We start from the raw sequence: 20,320 nt of genomic DNA, 5'->3' as shown, positions 1-20,320 counted from the left end.
ATGCTCAGTGAGGGGTGGTTGCACCTTGGAGGTGGGTAGCTTTTGGGATGGAGGTGTGTTTTGGTATTATAATGATATTATAATGAGCAAAAAGTACACTAGGGTACAGCATTTGTTAAAACATGGCAGGTCTTTGGCTCAGGGTGGCAAAAAGTGCAGCTTTGTGCACAAGAACAATCAAGGCCCCACCTGATTACAGAGCCTAGCCATGGTGTCTCCACTCCACTCTACGCTCCGTGATGTTCCTTAGGGCTAGCACACCAAGTTTCCCCAGTGCGATAGCATCTAAGGTTGGGAGCCTAGGGAATGCTCATGTAATGCAGTTATGCCCTACCCTGAAAGCCTCTTCAACGCTGTACCTTTTCCTTAAAAGTGTGAATGTTAGTTTTATTTTCCTAGTTACTTCAGGCAATTACACCACAAAACTCCAGCCAAAGAATTCTAAATTTTCATCAATTCTGTATTGCTAGCTAGAATAAATCATGTAAAATCCTGAGCATGATTCTGAAAACCATGTTTTTTTTTTTTAACAAGGAATTATTAGAAGCGTGGGTTGTAAAGTGAAGTATATAGACTAAAGATTGGTGGATTTATTTATTTATTTTTTAATTTTATTTTATTCTGATTTTTTGTCACTGGTCAACTGGAATAAAAATTTAAATTTTTCTTATAGAAGTTCATGTAATCTGCGGCATTTAAAGTTAAACATCCCAAATTGTGACCCTTGCAGTAAAAACATAAGAGTGAGTAATGCAGAAAATTGCTTATTAGTGATTACAAGAGCAAAATAAGACAGATTTATTAAATTTTGAAGTATTCAAGTTGATTATTCAAGTTGATTGAGACAACATTGTTTTAAAATATAGTCTATAAATAGAGTATTCTTCTCCAGTAGTTGTTTTTGGAAAACAAAATGCTGACAAGAGGATTAATGTAATAGCATTCACTTTAGTAGTTAAACTTTTTGTTTGTTTGTTTTTTCTCCCTTAAAATGTGATTCAAAGTAAAATCACTCTTCAGTGTGAGCAGAATGATATAAGATGATCATTTTAAAATTTGAATTCACAGTACCTGGGAAGTTCCAGTATAGTTTACCGGATATATTTAGTATTTCTGCTTTGAAATCTCAAACATCAAGAAAGCATATTGGTCAATGAAAATTGTGGTACAACAAAAAACGTTACTCTTACTTCTTCTGACCTTCTCTACAGTGAGATGGCAAGATAATGTATGTAACCAGATAGAAAGTGGATAAAGAGAGGATTTATGCTCAAGCTGATGCTGTTGTTTTTGTAATTAAAAGCATTTTCTGGAAGAGGTGGTAGTGTTGAGAGTTAAATGGATTGACCCAGGAAGGTCCAAACAAAGATTACAGCTGAGGAAGAAGTGAAATCTAATCAGGTGGTAAATATTTCAATGCAGGGGCTGAGGGAGATTCCTTTCTAAGGCTTCAGGATTGCTTTATTTCTGTGAATTGATGTTTCTACATGTTTTCATAAACATCTTTATAACCTCTAAAGAGTCTTTATTTTCTCTTTGTACCTAAACAGACTGCACTTGCAGTGATGTAGGAAAACAAACAAACAAAAAACTACAATCTGTAACAGATCAAAGTCACTGTGCATTTAAGGTACCTGAATCTACCTATGCACCTATGTAGGCAAGTTTTAATGATTTAAAACCTTTTAAAGTAGTTCCATCCATACTTCAGAAAAGGAGCATCATTAATTATTTTTAAACACAGCTGAATTAATTGAATATCATTCACAGATATCAATATGAAGTGTAGGAGATGGCATTCAAAAGCTTTGCATCTTTACATGATTTTGTAGTCAGTAATGCTCGCTTATTATATATGTGATGGTAGAATAAAATCCTTCAAAGTTCCTGTACAAAATTTTCTGGTTCTTTCTGGTTCTGTATAATCTCAACGTCCTTTAGATGTTGCATACTCAACATTTTTTGCTATGGTCACCAGTATGTTCGTAAGTCACAGAATCACAGAATTGTCTAGGTTGGAAGAGACCTCAAGATCATCGAGTCCAACTAACCTCTGTCATGGAGTCCTTCATCTGTAATAATACATTTTTTTTTTTGTGTGTGTGTGTGTGTGTGTGTGTGTGTGTGCACGCGCGCACGCTATAAAATACCATCTTTTGTTCAGGAGATTTCTTTCTATACAGAATAATAAAAATGCTTAGGGCTTAAAATGCGTCCTTTGAGAATCAGATAAACCTTAATTTAAGATACCTAAAAAAGTGGCAGCAATGTTATCTAAATAGTTTCAGTCACTAAAAAGGTAAAAACAGGATGCACAATACCACTTCATTTCTTGAACACAGATGGTAAAGATAAAGTTGGTAGAAGAATTTAGGTAAGGCTTCAAGATTTTCCACTAACTTGAGGTACATGGAATTCCAGGTAATATGAGGTACACAGACGATGATAAATTCATTGTTTCATAAGATGACAAATGAAAACTTGTAATTCATAGGAGGTCTGGACATCATGGGAAAACAGTACAGATTTTCAGTTAATATCTGAAACAAAGCAAGAAAAAAACAAACCACCATGACCAACAACAAAAACACAATAGTGCTATGGTGGAAAGGGAGTTTTGTTTAGGTTGAAAATTTGGTATATAGGCTCAGTTATTACCCAACACAGTAAAGAAAGTTCTGGCAAATTTATCAGGGAGAGTTCAAATTTCATATTGAAGTTTATCTTTTGGAGACAATTGCAACAGGACAAGACTTTTTTTTATTATTTATTTATTTTTTAAATTTATTTATTTATTTTTAATGAAAACTTTTAAACATAGATTTTAGAAAGAAATGTTTAGACTTGTATGTCCAGAAAAAAATGGCCAGTGTTTACTTTCACAAGGAGAACTGTCTGAGAGGAGATCTTATCAACTAGTATCTGAGTCAGCAAATTTGGATTTGAGATGAGATGAGATGAGTGAGACAATTGTTCAGGGATGCCTGGATGAAGAATAGTACAAGTTCAAATGAAGAGGATTGAATGAAATTGATCACCCATTCCTCAGAAAGGCCAGTGATAATGAAATCACTGAAGAGAAATCTGATTTATCACAGCACCAAATCTCAGAGCAGTTATGGTTAGTGGTGAAAACAACAACTGGCAAAAGTAATGTTTGCTTTTTGGAAATCATTGACATAAATTAAGTCATATCTTTTTTGTTAGTTAATGGAGCCATGCATGTCCTATTTCCCGTCATGCCAATTTCTATAATTTATATCTACAGTAGTGACTGGTGCAGCATGAAGAAAAAAAGACAGCATTTTAATATGCCATGTTCTGTTACTGTTCTAGGAGTATGTATCTATAGTTTACGTTTACTGGCAATGAAGTTGATGCTAGTTGGTAGACTTAGGTATTTAAGATTGATCTGTATCAAACAGACAATTCAAAGCAGATTTCTGTATGGCCATTCCAGATGACCATCCCCATTGCCTACACTGTTACTAACAGAAGTTCATGCATGTGTGGTGAGTACACTTCTGGAGGACCTCTGAGAGGACTTCCGAGGAAGGCACCCTGTATACAAATAGCATGTGAGATATTCTACCCTGTCTTACTACTTCAGCCTTGGTTTCACCTGCAGAAAAAGAAACTTTTCAAGTGCACTTCAATCTCATTTAAAGTACATTTCAAAGTGCAGTTGAGTTCATAACACAACTAAAATACAGATGGAATGTAATGCATTTCTGTAGCAATTTGCAAGTGAAAAGAAGTGTTACCGTGCATTAAGTGGATTATGTAGATGCATCCTGTGCAGCATGCATTCCTCTTGCCATACCACCTTCTTCCTTGTTTTGCCAGTCCTGCCAGACAGATACTTAGGAAACCCATCTGTTTAATTACTGTTTTTGAAAATATCATGATTGCCTTCATAATGGACAGTTTCTTATTATTTTGCTGGGGTGATTCATAGTGCTACATGGTATTTTTGTAATATGTTATATTCATTTTTTTCCCTTAAATTTTTCCATAAAAATCTATTCAGTAAGGTGACAACACCAGATGAAATACAGATTTGTTCTTGGTGTGCTAAATCAGACTGTATCTATAGACAGAAGTAGTTAGAGGTTACTTCTCTTTGGCATGTGCAATATTTATATCAATATAGCTACAAATATCATATAAGCATCTTATTTGTGATTGTTTCCATCTATGGCATGACATAATTTTCTGATTATAATTGGAAATATTATTCCAATATTATTAGTTTTCTAATAATATTTTACAATATTAGCACAGATCTAGGTATGTAATTGCTCTAGTTCATTTTGCTTGTCATATCTTTTAAAGTATATAGCATATATTAAAGTATATATGTTGTGTTTGTGGTGTAAGTTCTGCATAAGCCTTTTGAAGGTATAAAGTTCACATCTTGAAAATAACATTGAGTAGAAGAGGATCTCATAGGCATATGCATATTAAATCTGAGGAGCAAGTTCATTTGTATCAGGTTTATTTTTCCCCAAGGGCTATATCATACACCATCGGTGATGTGTTTAATGAATGCATTTTAGCTATTGCTTCATATCTCTCAGGATTAGAGTTCTTAAATATTTTAATGTCATTAGCTACTATTGGATATCTCAGCATAATTCTGAATATGATAGTTGTACTGAGGTGTTCAGTGTTCTGTTCAGTCATATATATTTTTTCCTGAATATTAATCTTAAAGGAAGTTCTGCTTCTGCCACCAGCTTTGGTCTAACCATGTAGTAATCTTTCTTAAGAGAAAAGATAGTAAAGGCTGGTTGCATTATTGTGTATGAATTATGTTTAATTCATGTAGATGTAGAACTTCAAAAGCATGTTTTAGTGGCGGACTTGTCAGTACTAGGTTAAAGATTGGACTAGGTGATTTTAGAGGACTTTTCCAACCTGAATGATTCTATGATTCTATGTGTCCTTCCTGTCAAAAGATTTGTTTTGGATAGCTGTGTGTATTTTTTAGAATTTACTCTTGATGTAAGTGTTTACATTTTTTTTAGTGGAGTTTCTTTTTTTTTTTTTTTCTCTTTTCCAACATTTTTCTTCAACAGTGCTATTTAACTTTGCACATGATATTTCCTGTTGCTGTTTTTTTCTTTGACAGAAGATATCATCACACAATGATTTGTTTCATTGAAGGATTCCAGCCTGTCACCAGTGAAGCCTATGAAGGTAGTGTCTTTGAGGAGTCACTTTGAGGAGTTAAGTACTATCCATATCAAAGAGATAGTCTGAAAGGAAGAGATTCTTAGAGTGATATCTATGTGGGTTGATATTGTTGATCAACTTCCCAGAGCTGTTATTTTTAAATTCTATTAGGTTTGAAAACATTAGTGGTATTTCTTTAAATAAGCAGAATAAGCTGAAAACAGATGTAGTTGCAAGAAGCAGGAATAGTGTCTCTGTTTATAAATCTTTACCATGCAGAAAATGTTCTTTGTGTTTACTTTGCGTTTACTGTACTTGTGCAGGGTTTGATTGTCTGATTGTCTGTTGCCAAGATTTTAACACATGTCCCAGTGAGAATCACTGGGTTTACTATCCACACCCCCACTTTTTTTTAAAAAAAATTTATTTTTTTGCTGATTTTTTATCAGCAGTGAATTTGTGAAGAACCTGGGTCTGCTTTCCTTGAACTCTAAATACAAGATAAGTTTGCATGGCAAGCTGTGTTCCTTTTACTCATGATACTAGATCTCCAAAGGGAAGTGTTCTTAATGTTCTGCTCTGTATTGCAATATAGGCCCTTCAGAGCTGTTAAGACTAGAAATCCCTCTTCTAACTTGTACTTACTGCAGTATTGGGTATAATTAAGTAAGTTTAATGTAACAGCGCTATATTTCCATGTTGAAGTTTAACTTAAAACAACTGTTTCATTTGTGGGAGAAATACTTAATATTGAGAGCCAGAATTAAAAAGCATTCATCTGCAGGTGTGCAGGTGGATGCTTTCTTGTCCACCTGATTCTGCCTGTGACAAAGCACTTGAGCTGTATGTGAGTGTTGACTAATGCTCTAATTCAGGAAGCTTTTATTTCACTGTTGTGTAGCTGTAATCTGGACGTACCTACTTAGTCCCATATGAGTAAACACCAGTTCTGTGTTCAGAATCTATCCAAAAATTTCCTTTAGAACAAGTTTTCGTGATAAGGCAGTCACATATCTTCAGGTAGATGCAGGAGAAATATAGTTCAAGATATACTTGGAAGTATACTTGGTAGAGCGAGGGGGGGATGAGGGGAGCAGGGAGATCAGTATAACAATACAAAACGTTAGCTACATAAAAGTTGTTCAATAGAAATGGAAAGCTGCCTGTCATTATAGTACTTCACCATATTATTCTATCATTGGTAAGGTATATTAGCCTAATTTCATTTATTACAAATGTTTCAATGTTAGAAATTAAAAACAATAACAAGAACAAAACAACAAGAAAAAATGCCCCACCTTTTGTGAACATGACTGACCAAAAGTGTATACAATACCCAGGATTGAGTCCTGCCACTGCCTCATAGACTTCAATACTTTCTTTACCAGAGCTAGTGTAGGGTTTCATTTCCATTTTTTGTGTCCATATTATACTGATAATTTATTCATACTATGCTTTGCTAATCCATCTTCACTTCTTCCTAAATTTTGAATTTGTGGTAGAAATTCTGTTTTTCACCCCAATAAATAATGTTGCAGTTGTTGTCATTTCTATGACATCTGCGTTTGTGATTGGTTTGTACTTTTTGTTTTGTTCTCCCATGATACTGTAGTTCTCCTCTGAATGTTATTCTGCTTCAGTAGAAGATATTGCCATGTTAGATTTTTTTCTCCAAAATTGATGTTTTGGGAGGAGGACAAAATAAGAAAGTGATTACAAATATTTTCAGACCTTTCTTTTTGAAGTTGGTGACTATATTTTGGTGAAGAGGGTGTTAGGGAAGGTAATTGCCTTCTGGCATCTGCAAAGCTCTTTTGATGTTGCATAATGTAACAGGGTATTTTCTTAAAGTAATATTTTTTTTTTATTGCCATAAGGCAAAAGTAAATTAAGAGTTCAGAAAAAAAACAAACATTGATTTTATTCTTCTGGATTCAAATTTTAAAATCTTAGCTGCAAAATGATACGAGATTTGAAACTGATCATGTCGTTGATGAAAATCATTCAGCATCTGGCAAAGTTGAACCACTTGTATGCACTTAATGTGTCAGTTATGGATTCATTTGTTTTATTTAATTAGCTGGGCTCTTGTTCTCATTCCCTTGAAACATTGCAGTGTAATGTTTATAGAAGTTCATGTGACCTTGGAGATATACTCCTAGCCATTCCCTCATCTTCTGAGAATACAAAATCCATATGGTGCTCTCCAAAAAGGAAAGCATTTATGCTGCCTTGATGCCAAATTAGTTGTCATAACATTTGAATAAAAGGTGAACTGTTGGAGGCAAAATCTAATTATCATCTATTGCTGCTTATATCCTTTGTGCAAATTGTACATTTACATTCTTTAATAACAGTGCAGAAGAACAAAGTACGTCTTTGTCAGTTTTGCTTGTTATTGCTGGTGTCATAAACTCTGGTGCAGACAGACTGACTGACAGAATAGCTAGAGAGCTAATTACTTGAATTAGGTTTCATGAAAGCTATTAATGAAGTGCTGTCACAATTATCACATGTGAAAACATGAAAAGAGTGCTGCATTATGGAGCAAGGCATTTAAAAAAATATATTTCTATTGAAGAATGAACATGACTTGACTGAAACTATTTCCAGACTTTTTCATCCAAATAATTCATTGAGAAAGTAGATATCTTACATTTTATGAATGAAAAAATAAATAAAAAAATCAACTTGCAGCTTAAAACTTTTAATTTCAAAATGCACTTTTTAAAAATGATCATCATTCACAAAGTTCGACTCCTAAACTAAGTCAGGGCCAGATTTCTAACTCTCAGTATCCATTTGTAGGACATAGAGCTTGAAAAAGTTAAAGTCCTATTTTCAGTTTGTCAAAACCATTTCCCATTGTGACACTGATGACCAGATTTTGTAGAGCTGATATGCTTTCTGGTTTTCCCTTGCAAATTGTTTCTTGACCATGGGAGTCTGAAAATTCTGGTAGCAGTGCACTCCCCAGATGAAGCATCTGCTGAAGCTTCCAAGCAGAATTCAGTTTGACGGACTTTCATTTTTATAGCTTTTTTAGCATCAAAAGAAGCTTTCTGGAGTGTGTTCTGTTCACAGATGGTTTCAACAACAGCTACATTAGTGACAACTAGACTTGATATCCTGTTTGGGTGCTTTCACATTAGGACAACACATCTCTTGAGGGGAGTATGGCTGGACCTCTCTGTTCTCAAGTAGCTAAGACAATTTTCAAGCTGAGCATATTTTATGTGAACATCAAATAGTCAGTTGCCAAGTGATGACACTTCTGAAATTCCTCGTGCTCGTAACACATAAATAAGATTGCAAGTAAAAACAGAATTTTCTTGGTAATATTAGATAAATGCTATCTTGCTTGAGCTCCTAAAAGCCATATTAATATCTTTTACATTTAAATTATGCAGCTGGATTCATTCTTATCATCTCAAATTCAACTTTGTAATTTAAATGGATTTTTTAATGTATATTAATTTTAATGAATGACTGGGAGGTTTATTGAAGGAAGGGAGGTAAAGTATTGTCTCTGAAGCCTCACTGGCTAATCAGATAGCTATAAATAACCTTTGATATTCTAAGTCCCTACCCAGAGCTTATTTCTCTCCTTAGAGGTGTTGAAGAAACGGCACCTGGAGTTGGGAATGGACCTGAACGTAAGTCCAGCTTCCTACTTCCTTGCCCCCCTCACAATACAAAAAACGTATATGTTTTAAGCACTGACAAATTTTTGGTCCATATTCATTTGCCAAGGAAAACTCATCATATTTAATCTGGCATTAATGCACATGATCAGTAGTCAAGGAGGGATCGCTGAGGGAAAAAAAGTATACAAAAGTATACAAAAAAGTATATTGATTTGTGCATGCTCCATCCAGTCCATATAGCAAAAACAGAGAAACTTTAGCACAGTTCTCATCAAGATTTCAGAGGGAATGCCATAAAAGCTGGGGTAATGTAAAGAAGTATGTGGACTGGGAAACATCTTTCTGCAACTAGATGTTGCTGAGAATGGCTATCAGTTCCTCTACAACAGCTCCAAACTCTTTTGTTATTCTCTAAAATAAATTACCATAGGTTGATCTTTGAGAAAATAAAAAAAAAAAACAAAAAAAACTATTCAAATGTTAGTGCAGGCAGCTGTACTTATAGTTTCCATTTTTGAAAACATGAGATTGACACCAAGAAGTTCATTCAATTGCCAAAATAAAGATGAAAAAAAAAAAAAATAAGCCAATGTGGAAGCTGGTCAGGAGCAGGAACCATTCAGTCTTATTTCCTGCACATACTTAAACAAGCAACTGCATAATTTCACTTTACTTGTTCTATTCTTTATCTGTGATCATTCAGACGGACTACATTTTGGTCCTATTTAGATTTTGCATTTGTCCTTACTGTATTAATGGCAGTCTGTGGATTACATCTACTTTTACATGTATATGTTCATAACTTCTTGAAAATGTATCTCATACTAAATGTGTGTGCATGTTTATATAGCTAATATATGCATATATTTACATTCATATTTTTGTGCAATATATATATATTTTTTTAAATGAACTTTGTGGGAATTACAGCAGGTTCAGTGTGAATCAAATTAGGTTATACTTTCTGTGTTAGTATGACATCAAAGTATTGTATTTTTAGTTTTACTAGTTTAGGCCTGGAATCAAAAGTCTGCCTTTCTTTTCACAGAATTTTAGCTGAGAAGCTGTGTATTGAGTGGGCCATAGAACAGGAATTACCCATGCCCACTGAAGATACAGATTTCAAATTAGATATTTTATAGTAGTAAGCAAATATGAGCTGATTGGCACCACCAGGGCTTGTAAAGGTTGGTCCGTAGTTCAGACACCATCTTGATATAAAATGAGGGCTTAGTGCTCCAGACGTAAAGTTAGAAAGCAGTCTCTGTTCACACAGTTCTGCCTGTCTGTCTGAGACAGGAAACATGCAAAACTGTTTTGCCATTGTTTTTGTGATAGCTTTGGGGATGAAACTTTGAAACGTGCAGTTCCTTCTCCTAGGAACATTTCCCAGGAAAGGTTTCAAAAATAAGTTATCCCTGGTGTACCTAGTTAAGTAACTTCCTTCTCATCTTGCTTTCTTGTGCACTGGGCTGCACACCAAATTGGCTGTATTTCAATGCTGCTGAATGTGTACAGTTTGATAAGCATGTTGTAGCAAATCTTCAGGATGAAAGGCACTGTATAAACGTCAAGTTATTTACCCATTTTAAAGGATTTTATCCTCCAGAACCATAAGTTTAGCACCATTTGCTAATGTAAAATTAACTTTTTAATGTTGTAGGACCATCCAACACTAACACGTATATTAACATCCATATTCTTGCTGTGAGGGGCCAAAGGCTGATTTGGCTAGAAGGTGAAGCTTCAGCAAATTACATGCTTTATTCCCATAAATAAAACATGTTTTGGACTCACATTAATTGTCCATACCAAGACTAACAGTTCAGCAGCTTCCACTGATCTGTCACCTTTCCTTCCCTTGGCAAGGTGGACCAAGTATGCTCACATACATATAGTCAGCACTGACAGGAATCAGGAGGAGAAGTAAGAATACAATCAAGGGCAGAAAGAATTCCAAGTTTCTTATTGATAAAGGCAGCATAGAATACTGCATCATTTATGTCTATTACTATATTTGCTTCATGGAAGATTAATAACTTCTTTTATAGCAATTAGTTGTAATTTCTTATAAACTTTTAAAAATAGAAGAAAACCTCCTTGTTTATTTCCAGACTCATGATGTATTATAGACGTCGTGTTTTATCTTGGTGTTCCATCATGAATTACTTCTGTGTCAGACTATTTCCTTCAGCTTTCTGTTGCCTAAATTTGTCTTACTACTCTTATGTCCTTTTCTTAAGAAAAAACAAACAAACAAAAAAAATCAATAGAAAGTGCTTTTAGCAATGGCACAGCACAGTGGTTTACTGCAGTGTAGGTGCTGGGTGGTGTCAACACTGCTGACCTTCTATATATTGGGATTTTGGTTAAGTAGCAGATATCATGTGGTGCTCCTTTAATATGTGTCTATATGGTGCCTGAACATGTCTGGAGCTGGGCTTTGTTAATACATGTTTGCTTTGGATTCTGAGAGAAGCGTTAATGTAGAATCGTATCTACCATTTTTAAAATTCTTCCTATAGAATGTTCACATTTAAAGCATTTTTATTAACAGCATAATACTGAGAAAAGGGAACATAAAAATAACACATGTAAACACATCCTGTCTTCACTGGGCTTTTACTGTCATTTACAGTAGGTAAGGCTTTATCGCTTGTTTCTTATTTAAGACCTGTAAATACAACTTCATATGTTTAAAACAAACAAACAAACAACAACAACAACTCTTTGGGATAACGTCTATTTCATTTTCAAGACAGTATGCGTGAGATTTCAGGTCCTGAGACCTAAGCTCTAGAGAAACATTGGTCAGAATTCAAAACTGTCTTTAAGTCATAGTCAGGAAATACTTCCTTGTTTGGCAATGGCTCTAGTATTAGTACTTCTCAAGTGCCTTTTGGCAAAGGCAAATGGGAATCAGCCAGATGCAGGGAAATAATTTAGTTTTCTCTCTTGATCAGAAGACGTGAGTTCAAGGCTTTCTTCACCTCTTGTGGGCTTGAATTTGTAGTGTAACCAAGTAATTGTCCCAGCTGTCCCTGTGGCCCTGCTGTCTTGTACAGGGGGAACATGGTCCACCCCTGGCTGGAATCAGGCACCATGTAGACAGGACTGTAAGGACAGGGAAAGGAAGAGAGGAAGGCAACAGGGAGCTTCACAGTCTGCAAAGGGTCCAACATGAATGGGATCCTAGACCAGTTCCTGAGAATAGGTATACAATTTGTATAGCATTTTCCTTTGAATGTAGAAGCAAACGTCTCCTCTGCATCTTATTGGTTGCTTCTCCACAGCATAAGGGTAGGCTGATACATGACTTTCTTAGAAGTCTTCAGAGGTAGAAAAAAAGATTTAAACTAAGACGGTACTTAATATTTAATATCTTCAGCTGGTTTATCTGAATAATTCTGATTTAGATCTCTTATGTTTACGTGGTCATTACTTGCCTCATTTCATTACTTGCCTCAGGAAACATTTAGGTATGTTTCTACTAACATTAAGTAGAAGGGAGGTGAGGGCAGCCTTTCACAGTACCTGCATTTTTTACACAGCCTATTTTGCAAGAACTCTCCAGTGTTGAATGTTGAGGTTAGGATGGGTTTTCCTGCTGTGGTGAGGATCTCATCTTTCCTCTACTCTGTTCATCCTCCACTGTTACACTTTTATTATTTTTTTTCTTTTGTTTACGCACTGCAGCTGAATATCTTTTGTCTTCCTTTAGAATTGTAATGTCTGACTGAAATAAAAAGGCTTCAATCTCTAGATGCTTTGTGATTTTCACAGACCCAAGTTAAGTTGCAAGAAAGATAAATTTTCAAAAGTATTGTCTTCGGAACACAAAATGGGATGTAGCACTACTACTTACTTTTTCATGTGTGTGTGTGAGGAAGATGTAGCTTGTCACCAAGCTGTGAGATAAAGTTTCACAAATTCCAGTGCTTTCCTGATCAATCTTTGTTGCTGAAGTTATCCCAGGATTAATGTCTGCAGAGACAAACAGTAGGAAACAGGAACCTCTATGGTAAAATGTGGGATTTCAGAAACATTCTGTGAGGAAAGCTATGAAAACTATAGTCTATTTCTGAGACAAAATAAGTGAAGAAAATGCAAGTAGAAATAACTAACTGAAGCCATCTTTTAAATACCTTGAGAAACAGTATGAAGTCATTGAGGAGTTTGTTTTTGTTTTTTTTTTTATTATTTTTTTAATTACTTAATCTATCTTTTTTTATTTCCTGCCTAATGAAGATGATTTAGCTTCAGATGCTTTAGTAAATGCATTCTGTACAGATCTGTGGGAATACAAAGAATTTGAAGGAGTAAAAGTAAGCCACAGTAATGAAATGTCTAATGCAGGTAAACACAGGAAGTGCTGTTTTGCATTTTGCCCAATTATTTATTGTTCACAGAGAAAAGTAAAGGTCATCTTTTGCTAATGGCATTATAACCTTGGCCTCCTTGGTATCAAAATGTTAAATATTATAAAGAAATGTTTCTGTGAGAGGAGGATTTTAATTATAATAAATCTTTATATTTTCATTTTAACACCAGTCCATTTTCTCTCCATACTGAAGTTCTCAGTAATTTATTCATGACCTTTAACTGCTTTTAAGAAATGTAGATTGGGAATTATTGTGCTCCTTGCCACTGGAAGTGCCAAGGCAGGAATGCCTTGAAAAGCTTCAAGGGATTTTATTAATGAGATCCACTTCTCACACAAGAATAAAGCAGCTGAAGCTGCTGTTTTTGCTCATCCTGGTATATATGTGGAGGATCAATGTTTAAAATCACATGGAAATTTTTGATCTAAAATAAACAAGTAGTCAGAGCACATGAGGCAATATATGATAAATAATCTGATTGGTTTAGGATTAATTTTCAGCCTTTGAAATTCTGACTTTCTTCTCCCTAGAAGTTGGGATAGTAAGAAAAAACAGTTGGCATTCAAAGGCTGAATGAGAAAATAAATTTTTTCTCCATGTGTGCATGTATACGTAGGAGTATAACACATCCACCTATGTGTATGTAACATATGTTCAGAAACAGATGTATTACTTCCCAAATTACCTTCATCACAATGAATTAATTTTATAGATAGAAACTTCAAAGAAAAGTTTAAATAGTAGTTACATGGGAACCATTCACATTTCTACATAGTTTTCCTTTTTTCAACCTGGTGCTCCAAATTCTTTGCCACTAAGCAAAGTCCAAAAACATGGAAGACTGACAAGAGTGGAAAGCTCAGGAACCCCTTGGAAAACTCTGGATATTATTTCCCATCCATGATACCTGAATAATTCCTCCATACACTGTTGGGATTAGGATTGGAGACAAGGGGGAAAAGGGACAGGGAGAAAGACATTGGTGAATACCTAGAATGAAGATAAAGGCCACGAGAGAAGGAAGACTTAAAGAACAGGTATTCAGTTTACAGGCCAAGATTGGATGGCCAAACAGTCAAGTCTTCAGATAACTGAATCTGCTGAGACTGTGTCACTGTTGAGGACTATGAGAGCTGTGCCCTCCCCACAAGAGCATTTCTCATCATATGTAGGACACAGGACACAGGAACCCTGTGCCAGGGACACAGGAACAGAAGCACAAAGATTCATGTTCTCTACTGGCTTCTGTACAGGGTGCATCAGGGAACAATTTCAGTAAGATATTAATGGTCATACCAAACTGGGGTTAGGAACCTTGTTTGAAAAAAATGAATTCATATTAGGGAGATGAAGATTCTGTCTGTGTCCACAGGAGAGGGAATGGTACCAATAGCCTGAGCAAGAGCTGGAAATCAAAATGCTAGAGAAGGATGTTGGAACTCAAATGGGAGAATAAGATCAGGAAAGACTAAGAAAAGCTTATACTTGCTCAAAGACTGTATGTTTGTGAATAATTGTGAAATATTGACAAAGTTTGCATCTTAGTCAGACTGCCAGAAGATTGCAATTTCTTGGTTTACATGCTTGCAGCAGGACATTCTGGCATGGATCTGTATGACCTAACTACTTTGACGACCAAAACTTCAAGTTGACTATTACCTAAATATTTTTCAGAATTATTTTAATTATTAATGAAATACAAATTCAGATCTCTAGTGATTAACAGTCTAGATCAGTAAATCCTTGTTAGTATGCTTAATGTAAAAAATAATTATTTTTTACATAGTTTGTCCTACGCAGTAGATTTTGTCTAGAAAAATATAGTTAGCCGTTTTAACTTTATTTACTCTTATTCTGTACCTACTTTCTACTGTACAGCAAAGTAAAATAATATCTTTCAGAAACCTCTTCAACTCCCTTCATATTTTGTAGGAAAATGCACTTTGGGACAGATTTACCAGTGAAAGAATAACATAATTTTAAGAAGGATTAATTTAGACTTACGACAAAATCAGTTGTAACCTTTGTAGGGGAATGGTTATTATTGGTATGTTCTGTTGGAGGTCATGAGAAACTCATGTCCTATTTCTTTTTTAATGAGTAAGTGATATCCACCTTGACATCAGTAGAAATATTTTTTTTCCAGTATAGTGTCTTGTGGCTAAAGTAGAGTTTTATTATTCTATCAATGTAAGGTGTGATACGGTGGAAACAAACAATAAGGTTTTGATCTCCATAGTAAAAATAATAAATATACTGTAGAAAGACATTTATTGTGATGTCCTTTTTAAGACTCTTTTCTGTCTATCCCGTAAATATATGACTTCTTTTCATTTATGAATGCTTTGACAAGAGGAGGCTCAGAGGGGACATTATTGCTCTCTACAGCTATCTAAAAGGAAGTTGTGGGGAGAGGGGGATTGGCCTCTTCTCTCAGATAACTAGTGATGGGACAAGAGGGAATGGCCTTAAGTTCTGCCAGGGGATATTCCGGTTGGAAATTAGAAGACATTTGTTCTCAGAAGGAGTAGTTAGACATTGGAACAGGTTGCCCAGGGAGATGGTCACCCCTGGGGGTGTTTAAGGAAAGGTTGGATATGGTGTTTAGAGACTTGGTTTAATGGGTGATATTGGTGGTAGGGGGATGGTAGGGGACCAGATGGTTTTGGAGGTCTTTTCCAACCTTAATTATTCTATGATTCTATGACAACAGGATTATCTGTACATCTTTGCTGGTGACAAGAGAGATTTCCTCTTTCGAGGAAATTCTTGTCATTGTAAAAATTCTTGTACAGCATCATAAGATGCATTGTATCACATCACTACCTTTTAGATCTAGTTGTAAAATTTTGTTTGAGCTTCCAGATGGTAATGTTTTCAAGGTGTTCTCAAATCCAAATGTGTAACTTGGAATCATTTTTGCACAATCAAGTTTTTTTGTACTCCGTGCATCACCAGTAAGCATTTATCATTAGATGCTTGGCATTTAGCACTAAACATGTCCTATCAGTTTTACATATTGGGGCTTCCTTAAAAGAAACTCAACAAACGAGTAAAGAGAGAGCACACAGGGGAGTCTGCAGATGGGAAAACAGGAAAGTAGGACAAAGAGTAAACCTGCAATTGAAGAAGGGGACTAAGCCATTTCTAGGAGATAGGGAACAAATAAGGAAGTAAGCACAGAGCTGTCAGGGCAGGGCTAGTTCCAGCAAGGCATGGGTGTGGGAGTTGGGTATGGTGAATTGTTAAGAACAGTGACTGGAAGTTAAGTCAGAGGAAGTTAAGCAAGCTTAAGTGAGTTAGTTTAGATATCAAAAATAGAACCTCTGTAGTAAAAAAGCTTCATACTAGGAGAAATTTCCTCTTCGGAGCACTCAGTATGCTTCCTCTGTTATGATAGCTACTTCAAGTTGAAGTATCCTCAGTACTTCATGTAGTAGAGAGATCACCTAGGATTTAGTGTCTGGAGAAGCGTGCTAAGGTTGGTTGAGAAAAGCAACTTGAAAAGGGGGTTGACAGACTTGTACAGATCCAGTTTAATCAACAAGCAAGACTGAGAAAATGAGTGAGGATTTGAAAGAAATAGAAGTGGGAAAAGATCAGATTGGAACAAAAAGAAATGACATGGTGTGAAGAACAGAGAGAAGTGACCCTAGATGATCGCTGCTTTGGGATGTCATCAAGGGTTCCTGAACACAGCAATTCTTCTGTTATTTGTAAACCTTTCTAAAAACATTCAGCAGTTTCTGTATCAATGTTTCAATTATTCCAATAGTCATTTGTTTGCTACTGCTGCTACTTGCTCTGCTCAAGTAGAAAAATTGTGTGGTGTATCTAGAAGCTTCCCAATAGTTGACGCTGGAATACTTATGTTAGTGAAACATTAACTAATGGTGTTTGGTCTTTCACTCTGCTTTAAACTCAGTCTAGACAACTAAGAAACAATCTTCAAAAATGCCATGAAAATGATGAAAGCAGATCTTAGTATTTAGAAATGCTAGTACTATGCATTTTTCTGCAACTTCAGCTACTTCCTCTGGTTCCATTCTTGTAATGTTTTTTCTTGTATTCCACTTCAAACAAAGATCAGGATGGGCCTACTCTGGGAACCCACCAGTGTTAAAAGTAAAGACTGCATTTTTTATTTAGTTTTAAATCTGACTTCTGCCTCACTTTTTGCAAAAAATGGAAAGCATACTCTTTAAGTAGGCAAAGCACTGAAGAAGTAAATGAAATGTTTTGGTATAAAAGAAGTTGACTATTGCTCTGAGACTTATTCCAAACCTGACATTTTTTCCTACCATATGCCTGGCAAGTGACTAAGCAGGCTTTTCCTATGTGTGATTGTGCATTCCTCATTTTTAAGATTCCTAACCCAGGATTCTGATATGCAGATGTGGAGAGCATTCCCAACTGCTTATAATTTCTTGAGAAGTGCGCTCCCATGTAGAAATTGCTGCATGGGCTCAAAACCTTAACAATCGAGTCTTAAGTGTCTCATCCCGATAACCAGGAATAATGTATTCCTTGACCTTAACCCCTCTCTCTCTGCTACAGTAGTAGTAGTCACTAGTGTAAAGGGTATTTTGAAATTAAATTAGTGAACTTTGAGGGGAAAACACATAAAGTATAGAAAAGAGAACCAGCAAAGTAACTCTGAGAAAGTTAATAACTCTGGAGGAATATTAATAACTCTTACTTTGGAGAAAGCTTTGAATTGTATGCTGTAGGTTATGTGTGGAGCTACATGTTGAACAGCAAAGGAAAAACAAAATATTGAATTAGTGCCTAAATAAGTGGGTACTGTCCACGAGGAGCCCTGAAAAAGGTTGAAATTATGAAAAAAAAAAAAAAAAAAAAAGCATGTAAAGACATAATCGTATTGTAAATGCAAAAGAGGCTATGTAAAAGTTCCACAGTTAGCCTCTGGAATTGCCTCACATTTGACTACTCAACCTTGCAACAATTTTAATGTTCTTTGATTAGTGTTTTGTTTCATAAAAACTCATTTACACATAAATCTGTGTATATTTCTGTGCAAATGTTTATTGCACAGATTCTAATTGGGTGATTACATTCTGTTTCAGTAACAAATGAGATATTTCCTATTCAAGCTTTACTTTTAGTAGACCCTAGAGGCCTAATCCAGGCTTTAATTTTCCCATTCAAGCATGACTATAACAGCCTTTTTACACAAGTGTTAATACTACTATAAATTATTTAGGGTCAATATGTTCTGTACTATGTTTATTTCATTAAGAAATCATTTTTCTTAGTGTTCTGTTAACGGTTTGTCCTGCAGCTGGTGATAATACTGTATATCTCAGATGATCTTTCCTGGAAGTTTTGAAATCTTTAGTTTACTGGTTATTATTGCATGCACAAGTGTGCACTCACACACACACACATAGCACTTTTAAATGATAAAGAAAAAAAAAAAAAAAAAGCTCTGTGATGTGAAAGTAGACCCAAATTCAGTATTATTGCTAAAGTTGTCTGTGGATTCTGGGAAATAAGTAGTTCACATGAAGCACATGATGATTCTAAAAGCTTCACCAAAGGCTCTCACTGAATTTGAATATATATGTGCTTTCAGCAAAATAAAAGCTGTCTTATAATGTGTCTTATAGTGTCAAACAAAGGAAACGAAAAATTTTTCTTTTGTGTGTGTGTGTTGGGGGCACTAGTCTGTCTTTTGCTTTTCTAAGTGCAGTAGAAATATGAAGAGTGTTCTGCAAGTAATGCAGAATAAAGCAGAGGCACCACTGTTAGAGAAAGTAATTCAGAAATGAAAAAACAAACAAACAAGCAAAAAACAAACAAACAAAAAAACCACCAAACTTTAAATTACTGTATCTGGATGAGGACTCAGCCAGAGAAAGAAGCATCCTGTCCTTTTCTTGAAAAGATCTCAATCCCATCTTTTACCAACTAGTCATAACTGTGAGTTATTGTACAGCCTGCCAGAAATGCATGTGGGCTTTCCATCTAAGTCAGTCAAAGGTTAGCAATAAATGTTTCCATACATTTTTATTCCCATTATAAGAGGACTCCTAACCAGTACATCTTATAAATATGTGGAATAGCAGGAAAACATTTTGGCTTTCAGAAATCGACAAAATCCCTTGCAGCAAGTGCCAGCCTCTCTTGACATATCTAAAGAATGTCTACTGTGCTGGAGAGCTACTCTGTCCAGAATTTTGATTTTGCAGAGAATTCTACAAAGACTTACTTGGCAAGCTTCAAAATCAAAAAATTGAATATGAAACTGCAATAATAATTAAAAACTTTACCTTTAAAAACTGTTACCTTTAAAAATCAGACATTTTGCTGAAACATAGAAATACAGTTTTGAAACAAGAAGCTTATTCTGAAATTAAGAAAACAAGTGTTCCATACCCCAATTGAAATTTGATCCAAAGGTGTACACCACTGTAATAAGGTTCAGTATTGAAAAAGTGCCTTTTTGTGTAGCTTTTCAAAAATCGAAGATACTTTCTGATGGAAAATTGTTCTGTCAAAATTTTTCTAATCTGTTCAAGTCATACCATTCTTTTATCTAAGCCATAAGAATAAATGAATTTCTTTGATATGGAAATTCATTTCTAGCTAGGAAGATGAACTCTTTCTGAGTGTATATTGCTTTCATTAAAAGTTATGCGAGTTTAACTATTATGCATGTTGATGTACTTGAACAGTTTTCTCAGTGCTATCAAACTGCATGAAAAGATTATAAGATAAAAATGTCTGAAATCCTGCTTCAGTGACAACTCTTCAATTTTCTTGTAAGATGAATAGACTACAGTGAAATATAAATATACAGAAAGGGATTCTTTTATTTTTTAAATTTTGATTTCATTCTGATTCGGAATGAGAGACATTGAGAATTTGGGATGCATGAGAGCAGAAGCACCATTCCCTCTCCTAGAATCACAAGGTAGGGAGAATGTGGTGGGCTCTAGACAGCCATGAAATCTTAAGTTTTCTGGAAAGCAAATGTACTCCAGGGCTTCTGCATTCCCCAAATCTCCTCCTTAGCTTTTTAGATAGACTATAAGTGAAAGCTTTTGAGATGGTTATTAGCACCTCAGCTCTCATCTTATTCTCTGTGCA

At 35.2% G+C, this 20,320-nt stretch overlaps 1 protein-coding gene across 2 annotated transcripts in view; it reads left to right on the top strand.

Annotated features, from left to right (window-relative positions):
* NKAIN2 (sodium/potassium transporting ATPase interacting 2) overlaps positions 1 to 20,320 on the top strand; it is a 582,464-nt gene that overhangs the window by 171,220 nt on the left and 390,924 nt on the right. Inside the window, exon 2 of one of the 2 annotated variants that reach the window (XM_038176412.2) lies at positions 5,135 to 5,202. The exons of the other annotated variant lie outside the window; for it this stretch is intronic. Coding sequence (XP_038032340.1) covers positions 5,197 to 5,202 — 6 coding nt within the window. The 5' untranslated portion in view covers positions 5,135 to 5,196. The remainder of the gene's footprint in view (positions 1 to 5,134; positions 5,203 to 20,320) is intronic. 2 annotated transcript variants of the gene reach the window in all.

The sequence above is a fragment of the Anas platyrhynchos genome, chromosome 3, assembly GCF_047663525.1.
Source record: "Anas platyrhynchos isolate ZD024472 breed Pekin duck chromosome 3, IASCAAS_PekinDuck_T2T, whole genome shotgun sequence".
NCBI classification, from domain to species: domain Eukaryota; kingdom Metazoa; phylum Chordata; class Aves; order Anseriformes; family Anatidae; genus Anas; species Anas platyrhynchos.
This window is presented reverse-complemented; position numbering and strand designations above follow the sequence as displayed.